At 42.6% G+C, this 17238-nt stretch overlaps 2 protein-coding genes across 2 annotated transcripts; one reads left to right on the top strand and one right to left on the bottom strand.

Moving 5' to 3' along the window:
• On the bottom strand, positions 1-6802 carry LOC139027818 (C-type lectin domain family 9 member A). Its single transcript, XM_070443818.1, has 7 exons — positions 6714-6802; positions 3241-3321; positions 2436-2543; positions 2080-2349; positions 1789-1949; positions 243-370; positions 1-139 (listed from the first exon to the last, which is right to left on the bottom strand). The coding sequence occupies exons 1-7, from the start codon at positions 6775-6777 to the stop codon at positions 1-3; spliced, it is 951 nt and encodes a 316-aa protein (XP_070299919.1). The 5' UTR covers positions 6778-6802.
• Positions 6803-7970: 1168 nt separating this feature from the next.
• LOC111964660 (nestin) lies at positions 7971-17238 on the top strand. Its single transcript, XM_023988501.2, has 6 exons — positions 7971-8964; positions 9875-9999; positions 11560-11633; positions 12288-14533; positions 15676-15820; positions 16136-17238. The coding sequence occupies exons 1-6, from the start codon at positions 8149-8151 to the stop codon at positions 17080-17082; spliced, it is 4353 nt and encodes a 1450-aa protein (XP_023844269.2). The 5' UTR covers positions 7971-8148; the 3' UTR covers positions 17083-17238.

Raw genomic sequence — 17238 nt, 5'->3', positions numbered from 1 at the left:
TTAATSTGACCATATTAATGCTCTACTCTCACAGATCCAACGGTTCTGCATGTCACACGATTCAGCTTTCCAATTAGCCAATGGTGCATTCTTTGGGATAGTTAAMACGCAATCACCCCCAGTTTGACTGTTCCAAAACCTGTGAAAAGAGAACACCACCATTAATGGAAATAAATTACTGAGTCAAATAATGATTTAACAATACTTCTTTGTTGTGTTTACACTGAATAAAATGTCCTTACCCAGCAGTCAGATTCTGATGACTTCCATTAACCCAGAGCCATTTGCCGACTTCAGCTTTGTCAGTCAAACCGATCCAATACCCATGATAGTCATCATAGTATTCTTTAGTGTGGTTATGAATGAATTCCTTAATGAGAAGTGAGTGAAACCACAACTTAAGTGTTAGGGAAAAGGTACATTTTATAGTAATCCACATTTTCAGGAGGCAGTGTGTAAATGTTGGATCTAATGGATGTAATCAGGTCCAAATGAGAAATAACAAAGAGCACAACAGGAAGTAGCATTTTAATGGGCTTTGTCCTTTTGTCTTTTAGTTATGACTGCTTTACCATGAGTTCATAGCTATCACACATTTTAATCTAGTTCCTATTTCACTTTTCATTCATTTTCATTGTTTGATTGACTTAAAGGTTGAGTGAATCTGTCCCTCTAAACCAGTGGTGGAAAAAGTACCCAATTGTCACGTTATACTTGAGTACAAGTGAAGATACCTTTGATGGGTTTGGATTTCTGAACTTTAAATGTTATTAATCATTAGTTATACTAGATACCTGAGGGGTGCCATAGCCGAGGGGCTACACCAGAGGTTAATGGTTATCTGTAGGGGGAAGGTATATGGTGGGTGCATTTAATCTTGGAATGTACTGAGAGTAGGGAAAGTGATCACATGTGCCAGGCATTGATAAGGGGAGAGAGCCATGGATTAGTGATGAAGGGGGTCGAGGTCAGGTCAGGTCACTTTAAGGGAGAAAGAAAAGTTTATTGCACGTATCACTTAGTTTCCTGCCTAGCAGTAAAGATACAATGTTTAGCGAGAAGGAGGAGACTCCACCCAAAGTGGGGTACAAATACCACTACTATTGTTGACATGTTTTTGTATATTCAGCTGTTCGATCCTTTGGGAAGAATACACTTGTGTTAAGCTTTCATAGTGTCCRTCGAGTTCTTACTCTGGTAATTTCAACCTAACACCTTAATAGAAAATGACTCAAGTAAAAGTAAAAGTCACCCAGTAAAATTCTACTTGACTAAAAGTCTAAAAGTATTTGGTTTAAAATAAACTTAAGTATCAAAAGTAAATGTAATTACTAAAATACACTTAAGTATCAAAAGTTAAAGTAAAAGTGTAAGTCATTTCAAATTCCTTATATTAAGCAAACCAGACGGTACCATTTTCTTGTTTTTTTTAATTTACGGCTAGCCAAAGACACACTCCAACATTCAGACATCATTTGAAAACGAAGCATGTGTGCTTAGTGAGTTCGCCGGATCAGAGGCAATAGGGATGACCAGGGATGTTCTGTTGATAAGTGTGTGAATTGGACCATTTTCCTGTACTACTAAATGTAAATGTAATGAGTACGTTTGGGTGTCAAGGACAATGTATGGAGTAAAAAGTATAATATTTTCTAAAGGAATGTAGTGAAGTAAATGTCAAAGTAAAGTATAGATACCCCAAAAAACGACTTAAGTAGTACTTTAAAGTATTTTTACCTAAGTACTTTACACCACTGCTCTAAACTCTTGTTTGCACCAGTGTCCCACCTGTTCTGCTTGGCTGCCAATGACTGGCAAATCAGCTTTCTCTTGTTTGCAATATTGTTGGCTTTCTGTCCAGGTCTTCCATTGAGTGTCAGGTTGCACAATCAGGTAACAACTAGATTGGAACAACATCCAGCCATCTTGACAAGAGTTACACACTCTCTCTACAACAATAAAACATTTACAGTATTAACGCTACAATATAAACACAATTAGTTTTGTTAATACTGTATATTCATTTTAAGTGTAATATCTAATAAGTAATGTATTTTAATGTACAAGAAAGGGGATTACCTCCCGTGCCAACGTTTTGTGAACAATATTTCTTGACAGGAAAGTCATCAAACTGAAAAATGAACTGAAGATTCCAGTTCAGTCTATCCCTCTCTCTTGACACATTTTCTTTCTCAGCCGCTAAACGTCGGTTTGTAGTGCTGACATTGGTGTAATCACTCTGCAAAATSTGATTGGCTGTACTCAGATTGCTATTGAGATTCATTAGGTCCTGATTGGCCGCCAGTTCCCCCACCAACTTTGTGTTGTGCTCTGAGAGAGCAGTGCTGACTATGGAGAGAGAAGGACATGTTTACTCTATGATGTCATCCTACACCCCTCCAAAATCCATAATACTTTATGATCCACATACTCACAGTAGACACAGAGGCCTATAATGGCTGAAACTAAGAGGGCACAAAGAAGCCCCAAACACACTGCCACTCCTCGAAAGGGTTGAGAGTGGAGAGCAGACTTCTCGTCCACTAGGAATAGCAAAGATAAGAGTCATGTTATTATAACCATACTGTTAGAATAAGAATATACATTTAATGGTAAGTGTTATTCCATCAGCTGATGAAATCTAATATTTGAACAATAAAAGGTGGATCATTTGATTATGGCGTAGATTCAATCCGGACCACGGAAGATTTGTGCTATAGCGTGGTTGAAATTTTAAAGACATTCGTGGAGACTGCATTCACAGTAAACGCTGCATATGTCGGGTCATTCAGAAATGACCTTAATATTTCTATTGCGCTATAGTCTCGTAAGTCCGGCAACAGCAGTGACTAAGGTCTGGTTTCAATGACAGAGTCTTTCAGCAATTTCAATAAAGGATAAACAGACAACTCTCCCAACAAATCACAAGGCAGGCATGTCAGAACTTTGCGMTTTGAAACAAATGACTAGCCACTTGCAAAATGCTATCATTAAAAATAACCTCTGTGATCTCCATCTTGCTAGCTACTATTTTGTATTTTATTCAAGCGGATAAGGTAGTGACATAGGCAGTGACATCCTCTATGCCAAACTGACGTTCTATTACGTACAGACAGACAGTGTTAATCCGGAACATTTGAAAATTGTAGGATGCAACCCGGATCTCTAGAGAGACTAATCATGCTATAACTCAGATCTTCCACAGTCCGGATTGAGTCTAGCCCTATCTCTCAAACTCACCTGCTGTGGCAGGATTTTGTTGAGTGACTGCACTTCCCTTAGCCTTTACTTCAGCATATGCTGTTTCATCTTCTTTTTTCTCTGTGGGGAATAGAAAGGAATACACATACATATCCATTAATTGCAACCCATTTGTGAACCAATTTTTGCCTTACATGCCACTATGAAAATCTTATGCCATTAGTAACTCTAACATGTAACCCATATAGCTTTATTTCTTTGTTGTTGATTGGAAGTATGTAAAAAAAAAACTGACAATTACCCCTGTTCCTCAGCCCCAATATCTATATACCTCAGTCCACTTACCAACACACCTAAACCCAATTACCCACACACCCCAGCCCAGTTACCCCCATGCCCTAACCCTAACATACACATGTCAGTACCCTAATATTTATACATTCAACTACCGATACACCTTTATCCTAACCTTAATTGCCCTATTTGTTAGTCATAAACCCCAGTTTCTTTGCCAAAACTCCTCATCCCTGTTGCCTTACTATCTCAGCCCTGTTACTCACTTTGCCTAGGTCTGTATTAACCCAAGTCACCAACAGTAACCTATATCCAGCCACTCGCTGCACATCTCAACCCTGTTATTTGCATATCTTAGTCCTGTGACCTCTGACCTGTAATCACTTAATAATTTCTAATAATTTCATAGATAAACTCACAGTACAGTGGTATAACACTGGTAAGGGTAAAGTGACTATGAATAGACAATAAACAGCGAGTAGCAGCAGTGTAAAAACAAAGGGGGGGTCAATGCAAATAGTCCGGGTGGCCATTTTATTAATTGTTCAGCAGTGTTATGGCTTGGGGGTAGAAGCTGATAAGAAGCCTTTTGGACCTAGACTTGGCGCTCCGGTACCGCTTGCTGTGCGGTAGCAGAGAGAACAGTCTATGACTTGGGTGGCTGGAATCTTTGACAATGTTTTGGGCCTTCCTCTGACACCGGCTAGTATATAGGTYCTGGATGGCAGGAAGCTTGGCCCCAGTGATGTACTGGATCATACACACTACCCTCTGTAGCGCCTTACGGTGGGATGCCGAGCAGTTGCCATACCAGGCAGTGATGCAACTGGTCAGGATGCTCTCGATGGTGCAGCTGTATAACTTTTTGAGGAYCTGGGGACCCATGGCAAATCTCTTCAGTCTCCTGAGGGGGAAAAGGCATTGTCATGCCCTCTTCATTACTTTCTTGGTGTGTTTGGACCATGATAGTTTGTTCGTGATGTGAACACCAAGGAACTTGAAACTCTCGACTCGCTCCACTACAGCTCCATCGATGTGAATGGGGGTGTGTTCGGCCCTCCATTTCCTGTAGTCCACGATCATCTCCTTTGTCTTTCTCACGTTGAGGGAGAGGTTGTTGTCCTGGCACCACACTTCCAGGACTCTGACCTCCGTCCTCTAGACTGTCTCATTGTTGTCGGTGATCAGGCCTACCACCGTTGTGTCGTCAGCAAACTTAATGATGGTGTTGGAGTTGTGCTTGGCCACGCAGTCGTGGATGAACAGTGAGTCTACGGAAAGCGTGATCACACAGTCGTCCGGAACAGCTGGTGCTCTCGTGCATGCTTCAGTATTGCTTGCCTCGAAGCRAGCATAAAAGGCATTTATCCCGTCTGGTAGGCTCGTGTCAGCTTGTGGCTGGGTTTCCCTTTGTAGTCCGCAATAGTTTGCAAGCCCTGTCACATCAGACGAACATCAGAGTCTGATGACTCTAGCCTTTAGCTCGATGCAGATGTTGCGTGGCTTCTGGTTGGGATATGTACGTATGGTCCCTGTGGGGATGACGTCGTCGATACACTTATTGATGAAGCCGGTGACTGAGGTGGTATACTCCTCAATGCCATTGGATAAATCCCGGAACATATTCCAGTCTGTGGTAGCAAAACAGTCCCGTAGCATTCGTGTCATCTGACCACTTCCGTATTGAGCGAGTCACTGGTACTTCCTGCTTTAGTTTTTGCTTGTAAGCAGGAATTTGGAGGATGGAATTATGGTCAGATTTGCCAAATGGAGGACGAGGGAGAGCTTTGTACACGTCTCTGTTTGGGGAGTAAAGGTGGTCTTTTTTTCCCTCTGGTTGAACATATGACATGCTGGTAGAAATAAGGTAAAACAGATATAGGTTTGCCTGCATTAAAGTCCATGGCTACTAGGAGCGACAATTCTGGATGAGCATTTTCTTGTTTGCTTACAGCCTTTTACAGCTCGTTGAGTGCGCTCTTAGTGCCAGCGTCGGTTTGTGGTGGTAAATAAACAGCTACGAAAAATGTAGATGAAAACTCTCTTGGTAGATAGTTTATCATGAGGTACTCATAAGCTACTCTCTATTCGACACCACGCACTAGCTGTTATTGACAAATAGACACACACCCTCACCCCCACCCCTCGTCTTCCCGGACATAGCTGTTCTGTCCTGCCAATGCACAGAAAACCCAGCMAACTGTATATTATCTGTGTCGTCGTTCAGCCCCGACCCGCTGAAACATGAGATATTACAGTTTTTAATGTCCTGTTGGTAGGATAGTCTTGAACTGAGCTCATCCAGTTTATTCTCCAGTGATTGAACGTTGGCCAATAGAACGGATGGTAGAGGCCGGTTACCCACTCGCAAACGAATTGTCACAAGGCACCCTGATCCAAACCCCCTGTATTTCCTTATTTCCTTCATGCGAATGACAGGGATTTGGGCCTTGTCCAGGAGCAGCATTATATCCTTCGCGTCAGACTCATTAAAKAAAWAATCTTCATCCAGTTCGAGGTGAGTAATCTCTGTTCTGATATCCAGAAGCTCTTTCAGTCATAAGAGACGGTAGCATCAACATTAGGTACAAAATAAGTTACAAACAATGCGAAAAAACACAATTGGTTAGGTACCCGGAAAACATCAGCCATCCCCTCTGGCGTCATTCTTCCATTCCATTCCAGATCTACATGCATCTCAGCCCAAATACCAACACGAAGAAATATCATTGTGCAAGAGACAGTAAACAAACCTGTTGACATTAAATATTTGTTCAGTTATTACACTAATTGAGTTTATACAGAAAGTTTCAGACCCCTTGACTTTAACCACGTTTTGTTACTTTACAGCCTTAATCTAAAATGGAKTCAATCGTTTTTTCCCTCCTCAATCTACACACAAACCTATTTTTTCCGGCTATTGTGACCCATGGGATTAAATGGGTTAAGAATGTAATTTTTACTTGATTTAACCGAAGATATTTGATTAACACATAATGGCAGAGTAGATTTGCCATCAAAGACAAAAAAACATGAACATGATTCAGCATAAATAGCTGCCATATCTGGCTCACTTTCTTTAAGCACCCTCCAATTTGAATTTTCACAAATAATTGTGGTTGTTAGTCTTCAGTCTATAACATTTTTGTAAACTGATAGAAATGAACTAAAAGACAGTGACATTAATGAAGAGATGAGAAAGAAAGGCCAAGACCCACCTTTCGGCAAAGAAACGATGGGATTCTTGAAAACCACGGTAGAATAATGCAGCTCTTCTGCCATCCTTTAGACTTGTTGTCAACAGTGTGTACAGATAAACCTTACCCAGTGTTGAACTATATGTTATGGTGGTCCCTGTTTCTTATATCCCTATTAGGACCTGTATTAGTACTTCTGCTTTGACTCTGGTTTGCGTTACTCATGTCAGACAACAATTTCACTGTTTCCATCTGACTAAGAAGAGGAAGTCGTGTTGAYGTGCCATGGTGGTACTGTCATGACGGTACTGAATGGCACTGCACTACTCAATTTGAAAATCTATATGGAAAACCATTGGCCTACAACTTTGAATGGAAAACAGAAATAGTTTTGTACAGAAATAGAAATCGGAGTGTCTCTCATTCTCTGCTCACTTGTTTTAGTGTGAGGATACCTCTGAAGACTTGCCATACCCTCTTGTCAGTGGTTGATTGAGAAGTTTTTTGAGAAGTTGGCCAATCCACATTGTGGTTGACTGGTTTACAAGTTAAATTTAATACCCTGATTTGCTGAGACTTCAGAAAATGTTGTAATGCGTTTCTCATTTGTCTGTAATTCATTTCCCATATGTCTGCAATAGATCTTCACTTCAACCATAGGATCGAGGTTGAAGTGTTGTTAMCATGTAGACGTGGGACTGCTGCAATGTTGAAATACTGTCACCAGATGGTAGTAGTGAGGCCAAAATTGATCTGAGAAGTRGCTACATCACTCTTTTAATCAAGATGGTAGTCTATCCTTTATTAAGTCAATCAATTATCTAATTAGATTGATTTAGCCTATAATTTCTAAACYTACATCACGTGTGACAATCGGAGTTGTCTTGGTACAAATATAAAGGTTTCCTCTAGGCTTCCTGTCAAGTGTATTCATCATAGAGTATTGTATTCATGCTATTGCATTTAGCCTTACATATTACATTCAGTAGTCTCACAATTACGCACAATATGCGTGTATCAGGAAAAAAAACTGGTGTAAAGAAATACATGATTTCATAAAAATAACTGAATATGTACTTGTAGAGAGATAACAGAAATCATTCAATCAAAATGTGAATTTCAACCTGTGAATAAGAAGCAGAAGACATTCCAGCAGTGCTAGAGTTAACCCCTAAATGACATCACTGCTCACTCCCTCCTCCCTCTCCTCTCCATCCCTCCTCCCTTTTCTTCCCCTCTGCCCTCCCCCTGCATTAATTCCAGTATGAAAGGAGAGTATCTCACCAGCGGTCACACTACAGGAGGCAAGCAGCCTCACAGCACATTCTGACCCCCACACACAGGCTTTGGAGAGAGAGACCGAATCAGCACCTCACACACATTGACAGAAACTGCTCACTCCAGAGTGAGGCCCTSTTTACTCAACCAGCATCACTATCTGTCCTCTCTCTCTGACATGGAGCTTCACAGCCTCCAACACCACCACAGCCACCGGACCGACAACAAGCTCCAGATGCTGAACCTCAACCAGCGCCTGGAGACCTACCTGGGCCGAGTGAGGCTGCTGGAGGAGGAGAACACGCTACTATGCCAGGAGCTCCAGGCACTGAGGGGCTGCGGCCAGGGGGGGCGGATGGGCCTGGAAGACAAGCTGAGCCTGGCCAGGCAGGAGGTGGAGGAAGCCTGGAGGGAGAAGGACCGGGTGGAGCTGGAGCTAGGGAGCCTGGGTGAGGAGCTCCAAGTCCTGGGGCTKCAGAGACAGTGGGAGGCGGACGCCCATGGGGAGGTGAAGAAGAAGCTGGCAGACAGCAGGAAGGAGATGGAGGAGGAGAGGAGGGCTCAGATCTGGTTAAGAGAGAAGGTGAGCCAGCTAGAGAAACAAATCCAGTTCCAGATACAAACCCACCAGGAAGATGTTGCCGGCTTCCAGGGTACACWAATCCAWGTCAGACCTGCACTGCCACCCCCTCCATCCCAAACGGGCACCCAGCTGCCCAGCCTCCAGGACCTGGGTGAGGAGTACTCCCAGATGGCTGTCAGGGCGTGGCATGAGGCGGCCATGGTGTTTCAGGGCCAGGTAGACAGCCTGGACGAGTCTCTAAACCAGGCCAGAACCCGGTTGGCCCAGGTGGGCCAGGAGAAAATTGAGAGCCAGCTGAAACTTAAGGCCCTGGAGAATGAGCTGCAATCAGTCCAGGATAGAAGGCAGTATCTGGAGAGGAGTGTGGCCAAACAGAGAGACAGGGAGAGGCAAGAGATACAAAACCTGCAGGTAAGAACAGTTAAAGTAGYCGACCTTGATCTTTGGTGTGGGCATATTTATGGGTGTGGRTTTATTCATGTCAGTATCTCATAGGTAACTTTGTTATAACAGTGTCATTTGCCAATGCAATCATATAACAGTATCAATTAGACTATTTAGAACTCCTGTTCACCTGAACCTGAACTGAGACAAAAAAGTGAGATTCCTAACCATACTATTAAATTCCATATTGAGTGACGCTTGAATAATCATACATTCTTTAAAATGTCTTGAGTGTGTTGTCTGAATRTGACTGCTGTGTGGGATTTAGGACCTTCAAATGACTTCAGTCCAAAGACAATTGACAATGTGCTTGTTGTGTATTTTGCCAGTTAATTGAGACAGCTAAAGCTGCTTCCAGTTGAGCAAACCAGAGCAAAACAAAACGTTTGAAATGTCAGTCATAGCAGAACGTTTTTCAAATGGACATGGCCCAAAATAAAAACGRGGAAAATATGGTAATTTTATGAAAACACACAGAGGTGTTTTTGTCCAAATGAGTCTGATGATATCTATGACAAAGAAACACACCAACGCAGTATCGCTGAGAAGGCTTATATTGTGCTCCCTTTCATTTGAAATGCTAATGAAATGTTTGGACAGAAACAGCATATTGGACTCTGCATAGGCTGGGGCTCAGRGAATTAGTTCCAGGTCATCATTTGTCTAGAAAGGTCAAAAATCCACACTGGGGCCCAACCATAAGATGCAGGGAACACAACATTRAACATTCTATGTTCTATGCTGGGCATAGGCTCTTGACATGGGACCAGGAACCAGAATTCAGTGCCTTCAATACATGTGCTATAGTTCATGTGCTATTGTTGGATGACATCAATGCTATTTCTAATCAACTCTCTTCCCTTTTCCTGTTCCTCAGGCCCATCTGGAGGTGTTGGAGATGGAGAAGGGGGCACTGGGAAATCAGATTGACGCTCTCCTGACAGAAAGTAGGGGTCTGGTGCAGCTGAAGATGTCTCTAGGCATGGAGGTGGCCACATACAGGTACGGTACATGTCACAGTACATATATCAGACGCTAGAGTACCTCCCTCATCATACCTTTAGCACTAATCTATAGACATTTTGGGCCAAATGCTAAAGGGTAACTAGTAAATCATGCATTAATGTCAATTGGAGCTTTGCTTGAAAATATTAGTTACATACAAGGATCTCAAGTTGGACTTCAGTCTTAACTTGTTTTCCTTGTCTGTTTTTCTTCACAACCACTGATCTGATAGACCATGGCAGTTGAAAGTATTATGATGGCCATCCATCCAATTATTTTACTCATCAGCTGTAGAGGGAAAGGAGACGAGGGGAGGAAGCCATGAAAGACCATTGGCCCACAGCCAAAGGGGATCAGAGGTAGTGTCATTTTTTATGTAAGAGAGGCGTGGGAAGCTTCAAATAAAGGTGTCACCTCAAGCCTGTCGATCAGAATATGAAAATTGAGGCAAATGTCCCACTCATTCCATCTTCACTAATATCTTCCCCTTCTTTTCCAAGAGTTATTTTCCAAACATGTTMTTTTTCTTTTATTTACCTTTCTACCGATTTGTGAGAAAGCCGTCATTATTAGCCCCATGTCCATGCTGATTTAGACGTCTAGTTTATCACATTCAAAGATGGCTTTTCAACTGGAAGTTCAGACTGAGCCCCATCACCCCTCCCCCTGTGAGAATGTGGAACAATATGTAGATGCCCAAGGCCTGTTGTCCAATAGGGCTCAGCCGTCTGGCCTAAAGGTCATCCCCTTGAAAAGGCCCGTCTCAACTGTCTTGAGCAGGGTAACTTTATATGGGCCTCTATAGTGGCGCCTTTCTCTTTCCCTTGATCTCTTCCCCCTCCATAGTGACCCCAAGGTATCAGCAGGGAATGACCAACGTATGAGCCATGGGAGTCTAGAGGAACAGGAATAAGAGGCAGGGGGAGAAGCAGAGAGCAAGTCTCAAAGAGATTTACTAAATGCATCAAATTCATATTTTCTGCATCTACACGGTGCATCCCAACACGCAATACAACACATTGAGCAACACTTGGAATGTCATTCTRGGATCATATTGGGATATTCATGTGCACCAGTTTATAAGTATTTAAGAGTATTGTTTCATTAGAGATGCTGGTTTGAATGTGTGTTGGAATGGGCATGGTCCACATCTGTGAATACAAATGGTATTAGTTCTGCTTGCGCTAATCAGAATGTCAGGGCGTGCATGCCTGTATTTTAGGCTGTGAGTATGTGAGAGGGGGAATTGATGGTAGTGGTGTGCACTGCAGATGGCTCGTCAATGACAATGTCATCCTCACATTTCCATAACAACAGATCTCATGTTGGCAACAAAAGCCCTCCCACTTCACTCCTCTGACCCCACCCTACGACACTTATTTTAGAAAAACCCCTAGTACGGCCAAACTAAAATGATCTTGGTTATTCGTCACATTAGTATTCAAGCTGCTTCTAACCAAAACACAAGATTTTCTAGATAGTGATGCAAAACATATTACATCACTTTCCCTTCATGAATCCTTCTCTCATKTGTCTATGTCTGTTATTTTCCTTCAGAGCTTTACTGGACAATGAAAGTCTGACGGGGGATTTCTCTTCAACAAATCAGCTAAGGAGTACCTACACATCTGGTAAATGATCACTTCATGCAGAACCAGCTATATCAGTGACTGTGTTGTAATACAACTTGATATTGATAGGCGTCAAAGCCATCACCTCCATGACATGTATTCCTGTTACTGTATACTTCTACTCAAAACCAAGAGGCATCTATCTTATCCTTAAGGTAGGCGAGTCCTGACTCTGTATTGTACTGTATATAATCACATTAGACCAAAAAGACTGGGGGATGGTGTGGGTTGGTTAGGGGGCTGAGCTAGACGCGTTGTGCTCTGTAACACAAGCTACCTAAGAGGGTCCCCAAAGGTCGTTGAGCCATATGGCTTTGCTTTCCGGTAATTCAGACTCGAGGGGAAGGAAGTCATGATCAATATCTTTCCATTACTGTCTAACCTCAGGRGAACATGTCTCCTAATATTGCCTTTGGGATGGRATTTCGAGATCTGTCAACCCTAASATAAAACTGAWGACATTTTGGAATAGGCAGAGATTTGCAATCAAAAAGCAATCRAAGCATTGATGAATGTTTCCTGGTATTGTCAAGATTATTGTCAGTGTCATTTCAACTTTATCGATGTCTATCTATGATAGTCCCTGGCCTGTGGCCTACCCATTACCATTATGCATGGTCTACCTATTCAATAATCTTCCTATGTCATTCACAGATGGAGTGCCCAGCTCTCGAGGGGTTAAGCAAAGCTTCCAGACACAGCTGGCTACCAGTCACATGATCAGTCCCATCTCTACCTTCCATAGAGCAAGCCCACGATCCAATGTAACAATGATGTCCGCATCACCAATCTGGAATCAAAACCGGGTAACCCTGAACGAAACACCTGAGAGTTGTCGAAAGACAGAGGAAGAGCATGTTAACTTTGACTTAGGGTCCAACCGGCAGGTAAGTTGGTCAACGCCTTACCCCAAAGTACCACAGGATGGAATTTCAGTCGACCACTTCAGACCCCAAGATGTCCATGAAGAAGTCAACTATGCTGAGCCTCTCTCACCTCCCACTGAAGAGGCAGGAGCTGATGTTGTATCTTGGCTTGGTTCTGACCATAAGGAACAATCCATGTGGGATTTAGAAAAGGAGGAAGAGGATCAGAACATAGTCAGAACCTGGGTTGCTGAAGAGAAACCCGTTCTGGAATCTGCCATGAGTCACCAGGTTGAGACCAGCTTCAGTATGCCAACTGTGTTCAGCACTGATGCTCAAGAGCTCTACAGCCCTTCAGTGAGCTATGAGAGAGCAGGTTCGGTGACAGGGGCACATTCTGCTTTCTCAGCGAATGATGATAATGATGTACCTTTTGAAATGTCTTCTGAAAAAGAGGAACCTCTACTAGATCTGCCTTATGGTCCCATGAATGCATTGGGGGAAAGAGATCTTGAAACAGCAAGGAAAGACACTGAATGGGTGGGAAAAGAAGGCTTGGAGTCTGAAACTAAATCAGTGCTAGAACATGCATTTGAGACCTTCACAAGCAGTCAAGCTTTTGAGTATGGGGCGGGGAAAAGTTACAACAAGCCAAAAGAGTTCAACCAAGAGGACAATATGTCTTATGCATCTATTCAAGCCTCCCACGGTTCAGAAGAGGCATTTCACCATGTTAAAAGAGTGGAGGAAGATGTTATTAATCTCACAAAAGAGGATGATGAAAATGATATGTCTAACAAAGATGAGGAGCAATTGGAAGATGAATTGCRCCCCTATGGGTATGGTAAGGATGATTGTGAAAGATTGGCAGGGTTCAATAAGGAAAATTGTGTGACAGAAAGAATCGATAAGTTCAACCGAGAGGCGATTATCTCATATGAATCTGCTCAAGCTTCTCACTGGTCAGAAGAGGTATTTCACCATGTTGAAAGAGTGGAGGAAGGTGACATACATTTCACAAAAGGGGATGATGAAAATGATATGTGTAATAAACGTGAGGAACAATATGCATTGCACCCCAATGGGGATGTAAATGATGAATGGGATAGAGTGGGAGGATACAATGAAGAGAGTGGAATTGGAGAAAGAATGGATGATTGGAAAGAAGGAAAGGATCATATGAAAGAGGAAGAGATGTGGAATAACAGAGAAACCCAACCCAATCGGTCTGATCAAGAGTATATACCTTCAAATGTAGAGAAACTGAATCAATTCGAGCAAGAGCATATACCTTTAGGCAGAGAGAAACTGAATATATCCGACAATGACAAAGAGGATCATGATGAGGCAAACGACTGTCAAAATACTTCTATTTCATGGAGGGCTGAGCTAGAAGGTGACAGCTACGCTCAGGACAACACACTGGCCGACACACACCCCCTGATTCGTTACAAGAGTGACGAGACGGATGCCAACACTCAGGCTTCACACATGGGAGAAAGTGACTCCAGTGATGGTGAAGAGGACAGGGAGGTTTGCCAGACAGGAACAGGCACCTGGGGCGAAGGCAAGTCCAAACAGTTTGACACCATGGAGGATCTGTATGAAGAGTCAGAAGGGGATGTCATAGATCAGGAAAGTAACATGGGCTCCACTCACCAAGRGGACATGGATGCTAGCCAAACAAAGGAGCATGCTACACAGGAGAATGATGAGGAGAATGCAGTAGATCAGTTGATTCAGAAGACAGAAGAGGAACAATCCTATGAGGAACTTACAGAACCTGGAGAGTGCTCCATGGTGTGCTCTGATGAGGACTATAATGAAGAAAGAATTGATAGATTGGTGGAGCAAGAGTTAGAGAATTTATCTATATCCAGTTACAGTGAACACTTTAATGGGCAGATGATTGAGAGCGAGTCAGTACTGAGTCTTCAAATTGAGTCTCACACTGAACTTTCCCAGACACAAGACATATTATACAGTGAGGAGGTAGACCAGATACACTCAGTGAGACTGAATCAATCTGAGCAAGAGCATACGACCTCAGGCGGCGAGAAACTGAATCAATCCGAGCAAGATTATATAAATTCAGGCAGAGAGAAACTGAATCAATCTGAACAAGAGTATATACCCTCAGACGGAGAGAAACTGAATCAATCCGAGCCAGAGTATATAACTTCAGGAGGAGAGAAAATGTATCAATCCGAGCAAGACCATATACCCTCAGACGAAGAGAAACTGAATCAATCCGAGCAAGAGAATATACCTTTAAGCGGAGAGAAACTGAATCAATCTGAACAAGAGCATATACCCTCAGACGGAGAGAAAATGAATCAATCCGAGCCAGAGTACATAACTTCAGGCAGAGAGAAACCGAATCTGTATGCGCAAGAACATATACCCTCAGACGGAGAGAAAATGAATCAATCCGAGCCAGAGTATATACCCTCAGGCAGAGAGAAACCGAATCTGTATGCGCAAGAACATATACCCTCGTCTCTTATACACATCTAGATGTGTATAAGAGACAGGTCCTGAGTATATAATTTTAGGTGGAGAGAAACTGAATCAATCTGAACAAGAGCATATACCCTCAGACGGAGAGAAAATGAATCAATCCGAGCCAGAGTACATAACTTCAGGCAGAGAGAAACCGAATCTATATGCGAATAAACATATACCCTCAGACAGAGAGAAACTTAATCTCACCGAGCAAGATAATATACCTTTAGGCGGAGAGAAACTAAATCAATCTGAACAAGAGTATATACCTTCAAACGGAGAGAAACTGAATCAATCCCAGCAAGAGCATATACCTTTAGGCGGAGAGAAAATTAATCAATCCGTGCCAGAGTATATACCCCAAGGCAAAGAGAACATGAATCAATCTGAGCAAGAACATATACCCTCAGACAGAGAGAAAATTCATCAATCCGAGCCCAAGTATATACCTTCAAACGGAAAAAAAACTGAATCAATCACAGCAAGAGCATATAACTTTAGGCAGTGAGAAACTCAATCAATCCGAGCAAGAGAATATACCTTCAGACAGAGAGAAACCGAATCTATATGCGCAAGAAAATATACCCTCAGACGGAGAGAAAATGAATCAATCCGAGCAAGAGAATATACCTTCAGACAGAGAGAAACTGAATCAATCTGAAGATCRGTACATTCCTTCAGGCGAAGAGAAACTGAATCAGTCTGAGCAAGAGCATATACCTTCAGGTGAAGAGAAATTGAATCAATCCGAGCAAGAGACTATACCTTTAGGCGGAGAGAAACTGAATCAATCTGAAGATCAGTACATTCCTTCAGGTGGAGAGAAACTGAATCAGTCTGAGCAAGAGAATATACCTTCAGGTGGAGAGAAACTGAATCAGTCTGAGCAAGAGAATATACCTTCAGGCGAAGAGAAACTGAATCTATATGAGCAAGACCATATACCCTCAGACGACGAGAAAATGAATCAATCTGAGCCAGAGTATATACCCTCAGGTGGAGAGGATCTGAATCAATCTAAGTCAGAGTATATACCCTCATGTAGGGAGAAACTGAATCAATCTGAGCCAGAGGATATACCCTCAGGTGGAGAGAAACTGAATCAATCTGAGCCAGAGTGGATTTCCTCAGAGGTTATGTATTCAATGCACTCTAGGATTCGAATGACACCTGAACACACATCTCTTAGAGAAAGTTCAGTAGAAATATCCAAAGCCGAATATTTGGCTCAAGGTAAGGTCTTCAATGGGGAACTGGGAACTGAAGCTGTACCAGACAAAATAGAAGGAGAGGATGACCAGAACCTTTCTATGCTGACTCATGCAGACTTCACTGAAAGCCATTCTATCTACAGCAGTTTAAACAGCAGGCCTGAGAGTCAAACCAATATGAACAACTCGGATATAGAAGAGTCCAACAGCACAGATGATGAGTCTCCAAATGCAAGCCAGTATTTGCAACCTGCCAACGAAGCAAATCTAACTGCAGATCAGGAAGACTTGTTAGATGTGGCGGTCTCTCACTATGAGGATTGCAATGCTCTTATAGAACATTCTGCAGAGGAGGTCACTAGCTATCAGGCAAGTCATGAATGTCTACAGACAGACAAATGGGAAGTCTTAGAAAGTCCAAACAAACACCTGGAATCTGGAGATCCTTTTGCAGGTCACAAGAGAGACTCAGAGAGATCATCCAAAACTGACAGCAAAGGCCGGGACCGCCACAGCTTCCTCAGCTCTGGTGTACACAGCAACTTCTGGGGTTCCAATCTGGAGACAGAAGCCCCCTATCAACCAGATGAGCCATATGACCATGTGACCGAGCTACCCAATCAGAACCTGGCCTTGGCTGATAACCTATCCTGGGTGGATTTGGAATCCACAATCCACAATCCACAATCCAATTGGAACACAAAGATGGACAGTGACACACCTAAAGCTTCCACCCTTGAAGAAGAGGACAAACAGATGCCCTCACAGGTGAAGCAGCTGGTGTGTAGAGATGTGGTAGAGGGTGTGAATGTTACTTCTGAAGGTTCTGAAGATGAGGGAGACTCCAGGTCATCTGGGGAAGAATAGGAACAATTTCAGCATAGTTTCTATAAGGAGTAAAGTAGAAGTAACAAGTGTTATTGAGAGTGTAATACTATTTACACTTTACAGGCTTTGAATATGAGCATTGATTCACATTGATCCTTACAGTGAAAAGTAAATGAAAGGATTATTTCATCCAAA

This window comes from Salvelinus sp. IW2-2015, linkage group LG6.1 (assembly GCF_002910315.2).
Source record: "Salvelinus sp. IW2-2015 linkage group LG6.1, ASM291031v2, whole genome shotgun sequence".
In the NCBI taxonomy this organism is placed as follows: Eukaryota; Metazoa; Chordata; class Actinopteri; order Salmoniformes; family Salmonidae; genus Salvelinus; species Salvelinus sp. IW2-2015.
The sequence above is the reverse complement of the archived record's forward strand: the minus strand, read 5'-3'. Positions and strand labels throughout refer to the sequence as shown.